Source organism: Neolamprologus brichardi, chromosome 10 (genome assembly GCF_056152115.1).
Source record: "Neolamprologus brichardi isolate AB-2024 chromosome 10, ASM5615211v1, whole genome shotgun sequence".
NCBI classification, from domain to species: Eukaryota; Metazoa; Chordata; class Actinopteri; order Cichliformes; family Cichlidae; genus Neolamprologus; species Neolamprologus brichardi.
Genome location: NC_142113.1, coordinates 10,101,870 through 10,117,032, shown reverse-complemented (window position 1 = coordinate 10,117,032; position 15,163 = coordinate 10,101,870). Strand labels below are relative to the sequence as shown.

The following is a 15,163-nucleotide window of genomic DNA, read 5'->3' as shown; positions in this document are numbered from 1 at the left end:
ACCAAACATCCAGCTTGAAGAGCTGGATGTTTGCCATATTTAGGTGTGTTTATATTAAACACATTAGAAATGGGAAAACGATGTAATCGTTCTGATTGCAATTTGGACCATTTGCAAGAGAAATGGCAGCTATCTCAGGTATAAACTCTCTATAATCAATCATAAGAGCATGCTCTCATGGGTTCAAACTGTGGTATTGCATGTACTCTGCACCTAATAACCTCTTCCAACTCACTTGGTGACCATTTGTCAAAAAATCTGCCCACTGCATTAGTCAAAAGAGAATGAAGTAAATACTGTTATTAATATTTGGCCTTCTACTAAGGGGTTAATTTCATCGCAGGGCTGTTCACATGAACCACACAGAAGTTATTATGTTCACTTGAAACTTCCTCTTGCCAGTTTTCTTCTTATATCCTGACAAAAAAAAAAGCATTGAGTTCAGAGACATTATTTTTTTTAAAAACTAGACGAGTGAGCCGTACTTCTCAAATCTCCCTGAAAACTCTTGGAATTATGCGGTTACCAAATTTGTCAGTGTGCAAATTTACAGACAACGTACTGGAAAATTGGTGTCAGGCACATTTTAGTGCTCTTGGTGAAGAGGATGGGCAAGCTTTAGTGTGTTTCCCCCTTTTTTTGACTGGCCACTGAAATTTAAGAAAAGAGCAGGTTAAAAGCTGCGTTATAGCCACGTTACTGCTGTGCGCTGTTTTTGCTTTCATTAAAGTGGCCTGGAAGACCATTTAGGACATATTCAGCGGTTTGGAAAGTGTGAAGTAAATACAACTTTTCGTATGTTTATTTTAAAGAATGTGATCCAAAAGTAAGGTTGTGTTTAAGCCACACGTCTTTTCTGAAGTTATTTGAGCTGCTGTAACCGTTGGAAGAATCACCTTGTGTGCTGTCAAGGAAAGGAAGTTCTGCATCAGATAAAACCATCACTCAGTGTCAGACACTTACGAAAGCTCTAGCGCTGAAAACACAGCAGTTCTTTTGCAGCTTGTGGCCACTGTTAATGTTACTGACAGCTGCCTCTGCTGTACAGAGTGAACGAGTCTGGCGCCAGCACAAAGCATCAGGGTTTCTTTAAATGAATGAATAAATAAATAAATAAATATATAAATAGTAAATGAAACAAATGTCATTTCATGTGTTTTGAGTCTAAAGTGCATTCAGAAATACACACGCACACATATTAAGGCTACATTTGCAAACATTTGGAAACGCGTGCTTTCAAATGGTCATTGTGGGTTATTCAACATAGACTGAGCCAATCCATCAAATTACACATCACATTAAATTGCACAAAACACTCCAATAAAACCTTTCTTTCAGGTTATGCACCCCCAACCTCCACCCGTGACTTCACTGCTCAAGGTTAACCTTGGCCATTCAATAGACAAAAATAAAACTCTGTGGGTAATAATCAATGTGCATACTGGTAATCCAAAAGCTTTTCTCTTTTTTCAGTCTTTGTCTCAGATTTCTCCCAGTGAGAATGATGTTTAAAGATGGCCGGTAGCTGATTTCCCAACTTGCAGTGCCTGAACATGAGAGGATATTTTGCAGAGCCTCTGTTCTTAAGTACACCCCTATACAATGAATTTAAAAAGGCGACAACCTACCACGTCCAGCTAACTCCTCCTGCACTTAGTCATGCAAATGATCTCATGCTATTGCAAAACTGAGAATTCTCACATAAACTTAACAGCAGGCCATGCATTCAGCTGTGAGCTCCAATGAATTATAATAAGTGGTTTATAAAAAGTATTTCACTGGACAGCAGGGTCACCTCCAGCTACTCCAGTCAGCACGCAGCATGGGTCAGGGGCCACACACCGGTACTGCTGTCTGCAGAGAGCAAAGGTGACCCAAATACCTGCGGGCTGCTGTTACAGATACAACTGAGAAAATCCATCATCTTCTTTCCCTTCACTTTCTGCTTCACCATCGCTACATTTTTGCATATGCACGTGCCCGTCGGGTATTATTTGGAAACTTTCCATCACTATAACACAGGCTAAGAGGGGAAAAATGTTTAGGCAATAAGCAACTCATACCTGAAGAAATGTTTAGAAATACCAGCAGAAGGTAAACTCCTGTGAGATAAGCAGGCATCTCTAAGAGCAGCTGGAAACGGTGTTAATCCAGTGAGAATGCGTTTTCTTGTCTATTTCATCTAATTTAGGAAGTTCTACAGCAGAGCCGAAGACAGAGGGGGGATCTGGGTGGAGGGAGAGTTCCTGAGCTCCGCGGTAATACAGACAGTAATGTTCACAACTGCTCCTCGGACACTGAGTTTGTGTTTGAATCAAAGTTCGAATCAGTCGGAGACATCCTTACGGGTTATCCGACAAGTAGCCCTAATCCACTCAACACCACTTGGATTTTCTCCACTCCCACTACCCAGCTCCTCACTTCCAAATGCCGCTAACTTCACGGAATTCATCTGGGATCAGATTTGTCCGACTTCGAAAGAAGATTTCCGCAGCTGAATGAAGAGAAAGGATCGAGAAGAAGAAGGAAAAAAAAGATCCGAAACGTCCACTTGCAGTCACTTTAATGGTTTAAAAATGTGTAGTGTTAGCCCGATTTAGTGGGACTGACGCTGGTTGGATGAGGCGCCGTGCGTCTCTGCGCTCAGAGCTGGTCTGGCTTGCCTACCCAGTCACAGGCTTTTCTGTTGTGCAGAGGAGATTCCTGCGAATCAGGCACCATTTAACCGCATACGGATACACTGACAGCAAAAAGGCTCCAGTAGGCTTTGCATCGTGCTCAACTTTTTAAAAGATGAGGCTGAAGAAGTCTAATATATGTCATAAAACCATCGAAACGCGGAATATCCAGTTTAATAAATTAAATAGCAAAGTGTCACAAGATCATGTAACACATCAGGCAACTCCAGCAACATCAGTCCTGTTTAATGAACGGCGGCAGCCTGCAGAGGACTATAGTAAACTCCAACTAAACCCTTTGTCAGGTGCCCATCATTACCCAATATTTTAAGAAGTGCTTTTAGTCACATGCAGATTTCCCACATCTAAACTACACTCGATATTTTAAAGTGTGACTACTGCTGAAAGTGAACAACTGACCTTGATGAATGATTTATACTATTTTTATCCCACCATCAAGGAGAGAGACGTGCACTGTGTTCTTATTATATCCAAAAGGGACAGGCTCGGGCAACACACAAAGAACTGCTACAATCTTAATGAGCTGGTAAAGCGTGCCTTCATCTGTGAGGCTGAAGCGTCACTGTGCTTTTCAGGGAAATTGAAAAAATCGATCCAGATCGCACCCTCTGACCCCCACTCATACTCCTGTGAAATTAGATGATATTTGAAATGTAATATCTCGTGGATTGTGTCCTAATGTCACGTTGAAGTAATAACTGGATATCCTCAGTTATAATCCGATTAAATAAATACTTTCTATCCATAAAGAAAACTATAAACTTGGCAGTTGGTCTAATTCTCTAACCTAGTGAACCAAAGAAATGTATTTGTTGTCTGAGCGGGTCAGGGCTCCCTCTGCTGGCTGCAAGAGCGCAGCACAGTCCATGGGAAGGATTGCTCCTGAGAAATTTCGCTTCTCCTTTAGAAATTTAGTAGTACGTTAGTGATATTTAATGTTAACGTTGAATTCTGACTCTGTCTGTCTGTCTACCTTTCTGTGTTGACTGTCATATCTAATTTATTGATAGCCAAAGTCATTTAGAGACATGCACCTTTATAATTCAGCTCGCAAATAAAGAACAATGTCAAAAATATAAAAACTTGAATGGTGTGTTTTGCTGTACTAAGTAAGTCAAAGTCACTAGTCATTAAAGTGTGTTCAGAATTTGCAAATTAATGATGAGACATCCCATTAATCTCTTTGCTCTCTCTCCTACATATGCTGCTTTTATAGATGGGTAAAAGTATTGGTATTGATAGTGGTAGTGGCAATATTAGTCCTGTAATTACTTGCATTGGATTGATACCAAAATCTGGAGTATGGCACAGCAATACCTTATATGTTTATTTTTCTGTATGCACAGACGCTCCACCCACCCACAGTTCAAATCTAAGAAAGCTAGCTTAAAAGGAGCTAAAATGGTTTGTTTCAGACAGATTTTAAAAAATAAATAAGTATTATTTTGAACCGTGAATCATGCAAAGCCACTCTAGCAGAGTAGAAAAAAGCAGAAATATAATAAATTCGGAAATGAGCACAATAGGTACCCCTCAATTTTTGCAATAAAAAAGCGTGCATTTAAAAAATTCCTCCACATATCTGACTGAAATTAGTAACAAAAAAGGAAACAGTAATTATGCATTTAGGGCAAATGTGACCACCCCGGCCTACTCTCATGCCACAGAAGTGGTAATCTTCAGTAGCTTCTGCTCTTTTAAGTCACATTTAGACTGAACAAAGTTTACTTACTCAGCCGTCCCTGCCCTCATGCCTCAAATCCTGTAATTGCCCATTGTGGACCTCTGGTAGCTCTGTTGAATGCTTTCAGCTTTCCATGCCAAGACATCACAGCTGGTAAACAACCAGTAAAATATGGGAAATTACAGTCTCACTATGAGCTCTCGTCTGGCTTCATAAAACACGCACTCAATGGCTTTCATTGTAAACACCTCAGATTCTCTGCCGCCTTTATGCATTTTCTACCTTTCTAAACCATTTATAGTGTTTAAAATCATTTTAACAACACAGTGATATTAAAAAAGATAATTGGACAGTGCTTTCCTCCATTATTCGCTTTGAATTATTTACTGCACATATTGCATTTTCCTTCTTATTTTCCCAAAGGGGGTCTCTGTTTGCCCACATTTCTTTTATTACTTGCACGTAAATATCATCCCTGCAATATGACTCTCTGGCAGCCCAGTTGGCTGAGACTATAAGGAAGAGCAGGCCTGTGATTGTATTGCAAGACATATCGTTTGGTGATGTAATAACTGCATCATTAGTCTCAATTCACTGCATTAATATGAATATACTGGCTGGAATCACAGTAGAGCTAAAGAACAACAAAAAGAAGATAAACAGAGGTTCACCCATGCATCTTTTGTTTTATGCATGCGTGGCCTCTACATAATGCCAGGTGCAGGTGTGTGCCGCTAAATGCAGAGTTTGTGAATTCTGTTGTGTATTTCACAACCCAAAGCACCAATATTTCCAGGAACAGATGGTATAAAATGAAAAAAAAATGAACACAAAGACGTGCACGTCTTCACGACAACAGCGCATAAAATGGCAAGGAATTCAAGGAGAGCGTGCCAGGTACTGAGACCTAATTTTATTTATTTATTTCACCCCAGAGTGGATATCCAGTTGGTTCTCATCCAAGGGAGAAAATATCTCCAGTAAGCACAAAGCCAAATCGCCCCTCTTCCCCCTCCCCCAAAAAAAATATTTACAAAAAAATAAATAATTTGGAATCTCAACAGAGCAATAAACTTGGCCTCGATCGTCTGTTAAGCACTATCAACTGTTTTTATCCACTAAAGATGCAGACAGGTTTTAAAAGCTGTTACACACACACAAAAAAGATCTTTCATGATATTTTTTTGCACATACCAGTTGTGCATGTGACAAATCACTGCCATTAGCAGCTCCTTTTCACATATTTTACCCATTACTAGCTGTAATTTCCATGCTGATTCACCGCTCTTTGCTCCTCATCTGACAGCTCGTTGGCTTTTTCATGTCTTGTTTGCATCATAGTTGTCAAATCCCTTTCACTACAGTTGCTCAGGGTCATGCAAAGTACTGAGGCAAAATGAGAAGCGGCCCTTGCCTTCACATTTAACAACACAGTCAGAAAAGCTGATGCAACAGCCGTGCCTTCTGTTTTTCTCGGTCTTCCTCCAAACTGGCAAACTGGCAGCTGCCCGGATGCTCTCATCATTCATTAAGACTTGGATATCTTTTCAACTTTGCGCCATCTCACAGTATTTTTTTCTTTCCTTGCTGGTCTACTAAGATTTTAGATGTGACAAAGGGATCAAGAATTCCACTTTCACCCATTAGTGCCACATAAGCTAACAATGGAACTCCACTTTTGATTTCATAATAGAAAAAGAAAACATCTTCATGGTGCCCATTATGGATTAGAAAAACACACTCACATAATTATTATGGCGTGTCATTTTCTGTTTGTGTTTAATTTAACTTTGCTTCAGAGGCTAGGAAGAGTGCTCAGCATATAAATCAGTTTATTGAGGGCGATTTTTTCATCTTCAGAAACCACAGAGACTGCAGAGACAGAAGAACACTTAAATGTTTAGCTTTGTTCCACCACAGTATACCCCCATGTCAAAGCCCTCACCATAAAATGTCAGAGCAAAGGGATAGAGGATTGAACTGTGTTGGCTTTGGACACAGGACTTGCGGTCGACAGCTGCTGAACTGGCATTAAATGGTATTAGAGTCTTTGTCAGCAAAAGGAAATGTGGTATTCTTCCTGGGAAAATGGGATCAAAATTGTGTCTTTCAAAGGACAAATACAGAATCAGCACATCCTGGGGCAACACTTCACCGGCAGCTTTGTTGAAGCTTATTTCAGACGCTTCTTTGAAGCTATTTTGCAAGATAAAACCAAAGCAAAAGCAACAGGATTAGTTGAACAACTACTGGCAATAGAGAATGCAATGAAAAGTAAATGCAAACTAGGAACATGCAAGCATAAAACCAAATTAATTCGAGCATTCTGCACATTGTAGTCACAACGACATCGACGGCTTTACGCAAGACTGATGAGTGGATCATACCTTTATACCCCTGGTTGTTGCCTTGTTCGACTTCCTGTTCAGATGCGGGCGACTGGGTGATGACCTCGTGGTTTCCTCTGTGTTTGTCTATATTTGTTTGCATGGAAAAACAACAGCAAGTGTAAAAAAATACAGTATTTTTTGACCTACATAATATATGTAATCTATATCTTCATGGCCTAAATGTATCCACAAACAGTAAACTACACTGAAAATTGTTGCAGAATGATTGTGAACACCGTAAGATAGGTTTTAAAAAAAATGAACAAATAAATGTAAATCATCTCTCAGTACCCGAAAGAAAGAAGCATTTTTAACAAAGAAGCTTTATGAACTTCAGTTGACATTTTAGAAAAGGACTTAATGGTATTGAAATGATGACTGGGCTGGTGGAAGTGAATAAATAGATGAAGTTAAGAAGATGTTTCCCAGTAGATAAATACATTTTGCTTTGGAAGCACATTTTTATAAATGCCAACCCTGTGAAGTGTATTCAAATTTAATCCTGCAGTAGCAGAAGTTTTCCTAATGACTTAGTCACAAGAGGAATGTGATCTTTTATGTGTAAGCCGAAACTAAATCTAATGCAACATCAATTATGATATAAACAAATTAGCTTGGTATGCAGTAAAACTTTTTTATAGCTTACTGACATTCATATATATGTATTATGACCTTAAACTGAGAATGAAACATTTCTCAAAATGTTTTAGGTACATTTCTGTGTGTTTGCAATACTGTGAGCGGTCATTCTATTCATATGCATATGCTCACATAGATCAACCTCAAGGTTTTCATTAATTTCCCCCAAGATTGGGACGATCTTGGGGGAAATTAATGGTGAGTGGTATGGGTGTGATATGCTGTATAGTTTCAGATATTTTCTAAAAATTTACCACTAGAGGGCGCCACTGCCTAATCAATACAGCAGAGCTGGGTGCAAGAAAATGGAACAGAGGCATAATGTTTGGGCTTTTATAGTTTCGGTCCTTAAGTGTTTAAGTTTTTTAAACGATGCCCATAAACGCCAATATATAAGAAAAGCTAAAGGTTTACATATCTGACAAGGAGATTTAGTCATTTGAAACTGAAATAAAAGAACAGAACATCAAGCAAAATTACAAATTCCAATCTATTTTACATAATAACTGGTAGAAGATAATCTCACTCAAAGACAGCTCAAAGTGTATATAATTATAATCAGTGAGCTCGATTACAATGAAAGTTTGCATACACAGAGCAGCAATGCGCATTGTACAGTAAGGCAGGGTGTGCATTTCACTGAAAAAGACAAGAACAGATGCAAGTGATCCTTGTTTTCATGTTTTCATCCAGGAGAACATAAATGCACCTGCAGGAGAAGTTCAAGTTAGTAAATCACAATAGTGCGTTCTAATATATTACTCTTCATCGCTCTCACACCCACGTATGAGATTCTCACCTGATAAAAAGTCCATGCCACAGCCCTGCTGCAGGTTGTTCATACAAAGCAGGCCAATGAGAATGAATATTTGAATAACCAGCATAGTCCCAAAAGGCAAAGTGGGTCTTCGGGAAGACCTCGAAAAAGAAGCTTGGACAAAAAGATAGGGGAAAAGAGTGTTAGCACATTTCAAATTTGGAACATCCTTTAGAAATAAATGGCTCAATATACTGTATATATAGTTCCTTGTGTGCTTTATTGCTATTTTAAACCATTTTAAACTCCCAAAAAATGTAGGAATTTGTTACCACAGATATTCTTATTACAGTTCCAAAGTGAAATCATTCCTTCTCCATCATCTATGCTGCTGGCTAGTTTGTGCAGGCGTGTCTCTGTGTAAAAGTTCTACAATAAAGAAAAAGAGGCAGACAGATGGACTTTGCTCTGAAATGCATCCAGAATACAGACAAACTTTGGGTCTGCCTGCTTCAGTCTGATCCAGTCCAACCTTAACAAGTGAATGCAGATTGCTGTGGTGTCTGTGCTGAATTTCCTTTCAAACCCCAACACAGGCGAGCCTCTAAATCTTAAAGACGCTCTCTGTCTGTTTTGTGGAAAAGTGAGTAGGAGTACGCTTTGTGCTGAAGTGCTCCATCAAAATTTCATGCGCTCATACATATTCCAAGTCAAACACCATTGAAATATGGTCACGTTTACCTGCTGCATAGCCCATCCTAATGCTGCAAATACACATTTTTCACACACAAAGTGAAATGAAACAAACCATTACTCTCAAGTGAGTGTGGTGATGAGACACAATGACAGCTCCAGGCAAGGAAAAAAAAGAAATCAGTTCTACTGATCAGCCATCTGTGGTACAAACAGCACTGCAACTCTTCCTAGCTGTCTGATGGACAGCCAGATTCCTGGGATGTCTTGGCACCCTGTGGCCATCAACTCCATGCACCACTTTAATTGTTCTGAGAATTACGCACCAACAGCCAGCACTGTGAATGTGCCAAAAACTTGAATGAAGCATGAATATTCTGTGCACATAGCACAGATATGGGTTTTGGCGTGTAAAGGGGGATATTTACGGTACTGTACTAGCTTAAGGTTCTGGGGGTTTTTTGTGTCGTTTGACAAAGTGTGAGTGTTTCATGAGATTCATGACTGCACTTTTAAAAATTTGATTTGTTTAATTTAGATATCTAAAATTGAACTCATTTATTTTAGAACCAAGAAAATCAAATCAAGCTGGACTATTTGAAGACTGTTAATAATTGCTTACTTAAATAATTGATTGTGCTTCTATAAAAGTCAACTAGATATGACAGTTGTGTATAAAGGTATGTGAATTAATCACACCGGACTAAAAAACCTCAATTACTGATTTTACAATTCTTCTGTTAGAAGGTTTGTAGAGATATAGAGCGTGAATTCAGATTGCTTTGTTTATAACTTTCTTTTCTTCTGATTCCACAATGAGGTTGGCATTTTTTTTAAGCTCAGAAAAAAGATCAGGTGGGGCCGCCAGGTAACTTTTCTGCAGATGAACAGTGGCTTAGCTTAGCCGGCATTTCAGGTGCAGCCCGAGGAAAGAGGAAGGATGGATGGATGGATGGATGGATGGATGGATGGATGGATGGATGCATGGATGGATGCATGGATGGATGGATGCATGGATGGATATTTAAACCGCAGCATCCTCAAGCAGCTGACATCAATGATTTTTAAATATTTCAACAACAGTTGGTGATACCTTAGAGCAGGGGTAGGCTAACCTTTCTGATGATGAGTGCCATCTAAAATTTCCTCAGAGGTCAGTGTGCCATATGACTGCATTAGCAATAAATTTAATAACACTCTATATTAACAGTTACACACTATATAGAACAACTTTATAGAATTATATTTGTTTGCAGATGTTCGCAGATGTTCGCAGCTATCAGCGAATAGTTATCAGCTATTTTGAAACAAAAAAGACACTTTTTATCCATAACAAGAATTCCATAACAGCAAATGAACTGTACAAGAGAAAATGCAAATGCTATTTATGGTCTCCTCGCAACAGTGATAAGAAAAATGAACTGGGCCAATATGGCATGTTTGTTAATACAGAGATACACATGTTACATGGTCTCTGAGTGTCCAGCATTCAGACGGCTACCTGAGGACACTCTTCGTGTGAGAGAAAATCTGCTCACACAGATATATAGAGTCAAATACTGTCAATAAGGCCTCTGCAATGTTCTGAAGACAGTTAAACTTGTCAGGTAGTGATGTCCAGCAGGTGAAAATAAAAGCTCCATGAACACGCACAGCTATAGATTCCAGCTGCGTTCGTAGTTCTGCAAACTTTGACCCCCACAGAGTCGAGGTTTTCATTTTAATCAGCTGCATTTTGATGTCGCATTAACTGGCATTAACTCAGCCAGCTAATGCGAGACAAATCCAGCTGCTCATTAAAGCTTTCTGGTTTGATCAGAAAAGAAAACATTGGTCCAAACACCTGAAAGTCCAGAAAAAGCATTGTGAATTCTGTCTTGAGCCTATGGATGTATCCGTGTATTTCCACAGTGCTGATGCTGCGCTGAGTGAAAAGCTCCTGAAGCGTTTGAAATGTCGGAATGTAGAAATTTCAACATCGCTTGAAAAAAACTGCCAGCCAGCAACGTCCCTGTCACCAGTAGGCTAAGTGATTTTTAGCCAATTACAAGTTGAATCTGGTAGTTGGGGTTGTTAGCTAAGATGCCTGTTGTGCAAAGCGGCACAACTAATGTGTCTATGCGAGCTAATTTGCAATGTGCACCGCTGGCCCGACCATTTATTTTTTAATGCACCCTCTCAGATTAACTCACTGCGTGTCGTGCACAGGGCTGGACTGGGACAAAAAAATCGGCCCTGGCATTTTGACTAGAGACCGGCCCACCAGGTACTATAGGAAAAGCCATAAAGCCTTTGAATGAGTGATGAACACTGTCTTGTTGGTATATGCATGATTTCTATACAATTTACATCAAATAAAAACTTTGGTTGTAAGATTCAGATAATTATTTATTAAAGGCAAGAGATTTTAAATGAGAATAAGAAAGAAAAGTATTTCTTTGTGCCCCCCTTTCCTTGTTAATGCCCTACCTGGCCCCCTGGCAAAACTTTGCTAGACCCGCCCCTGTACAGTTACCAGCTGTCAGCTATGTAAAAAAAGGATCCTGGTGTTATTTGTCTCTCAGAAACAGTTCATAACTTCCCTTCAACTCATTCATGTCACCTAAAAGGTAAACCTGTTTCTCCATCACAGCTCTGATGATTCAGTAAGAACATCTCCTGGTTTCATCTTCATGTTTCCCTCTCACCAGATAACCAAACCGATATAATGACCAGCAGCTTTACGGCTCCAGCAAACATCAGCTGATACTAGAAATTAATATTAAATAAATTCTAACAACAGCTGATCAAGCTTAAACGTGCTGCTGTTTTTTAGCACAACATCTGATGGTTTCCTCTTTCTGGCGCAAAGTGGGTGATAAACAAACAAGAGAGAAAAGCCGATCAGCTGATCATTGATCAGTTTCATGATTGAAGGAACAACAGGAGAGGGAGGGGAGAGAATGAGAGAAGAAGAGGCAGCTGTGCAGCAAAGACACAGAATAACTCCAGCTTTGTGTCTTTTTCCATTCTAGCTGAAGTCCGGGACAAACTGTGTTCCTTTTCAAATCAATACGAAACGCATAATATTTTCTCTGAATAAGAGACGATTCGGTTTTTACGGGACGGTTAGCAACTCTACTAACTAACCTTATGAATAAAATAAAGTTCATTATCAGTAACATCATAGCACCCACCCAGGTGTATAGAAACTCCGTCTAGCTAGTACACAGTACGAGTTATTATTGTAACTGACTGTAAAAGGTTAGCACAACGAAAACAAACTACACCTAAACTTGGTTTATATCTGATCCAGATAGACTGCAGGTCATAACTTCTTACCTGAAGTTCAGTTCTCCCGACACTCCAGCCTCCCCTTTCCCTCATCCACCCGCTGGCTGGCCTCTGTGGAAGCTCCGCCATAGCCACCACCAAGCAACTGAGTGATTTTTACACCAAAAAATGCCAGTATCTGTCAAATCCACCACCTTTCATTGTTTATACCGTTAGAAGAAGAAAAAAAAATCGGCCCATAAAAACGAAAAATCCCCATCGAGCCACCGGGCAAATGCCTGGTATGCCTGATGGCCAGTCCAGCTATGGTCGTGCCATCAGTTAGCCCTTCGTGTGCCAGCTGTGGCACCCGTGCAACACAATGGAGTAAAAATTAGCTTAACACACCGATTTAGTTATTAACCAACAGCTTGTAAATGGCTCACCTCTAAATTATTAATTTGCAAAGGTTCTACCAACTTAACTTGAATTGTTTAACGTGCAACCAAAAACGATCTAGCTTAAAACATCTCTGTTCCAATGAACTGTTTTACAAACTGTTAGTTTTATATAGTTTTTTTAAATTATTATTTTATCCAGTTAATAGTTATTCACAGAGTCTTGCAAAACACTGTGTGCTAGACATATTTGTAGGTACTTCAAAGCTATCCTACTGTGATGGGCTCAGTACTCTGCAAATCTAGTAAAGATGCTGATGTCTCAAAAAGCGTGAGCCAGAAACAATAATATTTCATAGGAATAAAATATGAAATATGAATAACATTCATATTGAAATCTACTGCTAACATAATGAGCGAGGGAGATTTTTGCAGTATGCTGAATATTAAATGTGGGTGGTAATAATAACATTGCACTGTTTAGCTTTATCCAACATCTGTTGGAGAATACTGAGGGGAATGGTAGAAAGTGGATGTATAAATCAAAATGTAATTTTAAAATATGCCAGCGGAAGAAAAATCAACCAGAAAAGGCATATAGGGTTATGCATAATATGCTGAAAACTCCATAGGAAAGAAAATCACACCAACAAATCTACAGTAAAAGCAAAGAGAGAGAGAGAAAGTTGCATTATGTAAAGATTAAAAGTATCTGTAATCATCATAATAGTACAATTCTACTGTATGTGAGAAGCATTTCAATAGCTTGCATTCTACTTTGTGTGACACTTTGATGCTGTGGATACAGGTCCACTTACAGCCAACACTTACAGAGCTGCCCTTGCTGAAAGACAGTATCTACTAGGCTCATCTGCACAGGCTTTGAGCTAATGGGAAGAGAGTGCAGTCCACAGGAGATGGAAGTGCTGATGTCCCCTTCCGTTTTCTGCCTATTGGGAAATAATCACGGCTCACCATCTAACATATTGTCAATAAGATGCTGCAGACTAGAACTCCCCCTATACCCGAGCAGAGAGATCGAATACTGTAGAGTGCACTGGACCGTGAACAAAATCACTTTTCAACACCTCCCCACATACACGCGCTCCCATCTTTTCAACCTCCAAAAATTTAATCCCATGTCCTCATGGAGACAGAAACGTGCAGTGCAATATGCTGCCAAGTGTACCGTGTCAAAAGGCGGAGTGTAGACACTTAGATACATAGAACGTCTGTCAAGAAACTATGGATACAAAATGCAATGCAGACATATCCAATGCACCTTGCAGGACTCTACTGCATATGATTAATAAGTACTACGTAATTTTTACATGGTTTAACATCAATCATATTTAAATCACTTTGCACAGGTTGTGATGGTTGATCAGGACTTCTCCAGTGCAACAGCTCCAGGGTGCTAACTGAAAGCAGGGGGCACCACCAGGAAGTATGATTCGCTGACAATTTTGGAGTCTAAATCAAGGCCACAGTGGGTGGTATGTAAAGGAAGAGGCTCACGCTATTGTGTAGGAGAGGCTCAGATATTTGATGTACACACAACACGCATCCCACCTGCATATATTAGTGTCACTCAGGTAAAGTCATACATCACATACTTTTACATTATACAGGGCTTACTGTTTTCTCGGGGAAAAACTAAGGAGTTCTGTGGAGTTCTTATCAACGCTTGGCAGTTACTGGTGACATCTGTGTCTTTTGGGGGAAATGGATGGTAGCGAGACAAATACAAGCTTTCATCACTGCCACTATAATGCATTAAGGGAGCTATCAGAGCAAGACAAAAGATATTAAAAGTATGAGAGGATATGTCTAGAGCTCCGTCAGGGTTCATAGTAACAAGTCACAGTCAGCTGAGTAGGCACTGTGGAGCAGGAACCACAGCAAGAAGATAACTGATGGTCCCACGGAGCAGCCTCAAAGGGCATGACCCCAGAGGATGAATTACCCTGCATGTCAGGACCAAGAGTTTTCATAGACCAAGATGCTCTTGGCTTCTATTAACAAATAATTATTGAAATATGGGTTATTTCTGTGGATTTATTGGATTCGTAGCAGTAAAAATGTAATCAAGAATTTAGATTTTATCAAGAAAACAACAAATAAATTACAGCAATGAGTCTACTGCAGCAAACTGTGCTTGATACAGCACAAGCACAGATCAAGAGATTTTAAGGGAAATACATACACTAATTCCACTCAGTGTGACAACTGTTAATTTTCAGTGGGTAGTACTTCTGTTTACCTTAATTTGGCTGGGAAAGTCATTTAAAAGCAACTTTTAAAATGCATATAAATAAACGAAAACTACCAAATTAAGAGAAGCTGTAACGTATGAGTTATTCTTTTGAATTCTAGCATAATTAAATTGCACACATTCACAGCCAAATGCATCTAGAACCACCAACGTATTTTTAGAACTAGAAATCAAAGGGGTTCTCTTAAAGGGCTGTTATGTCTTTTTAAAATTTGCATGGGTTATTTTTGGTCTGACACCATTCAAATCCACTAGGATTACAGTATAGACTAGCATTTTATTATCTAAGACCTAATAACAAAGGTGAAAAATTATGATTGAGCTATTATTTAACATGTGAACACTAAGTAGATTGCAAATTGTAGAATCATTCAAT

General features: G+C 39.3%; 1 protein-coding gene across 3 annotated transcripts in view; it reads right to left on the bottom strand.

Annotated features, from left to right (window-relative positions):
• The window catches only part of LOC102791155 (roundabout homolog 1-like), an 83,275-nt gene extending 80,645 nt beyond the window's left edge, over positions 1-2,630 (bottom strand). For all 3 annotated transcript variants that reach the window (XM_035911464.2, XM_087847165.1, XM_006799491.3), the window contains exon 1: positions 2,064-2,630. In XM_035911464.2, coding sequence (XP_035767357.2) covers positions 2,064-2,121 — 58 coding nt within the window. In that variant the 5' untranslated portion in view covers positions 2,122-2,630. The remainder of the gene's footprint in view (positions 1-2,063) is intronic.
• Between the last annotated feature and the right edge of the window lie 12,533 nt (positions 2,631-15,163).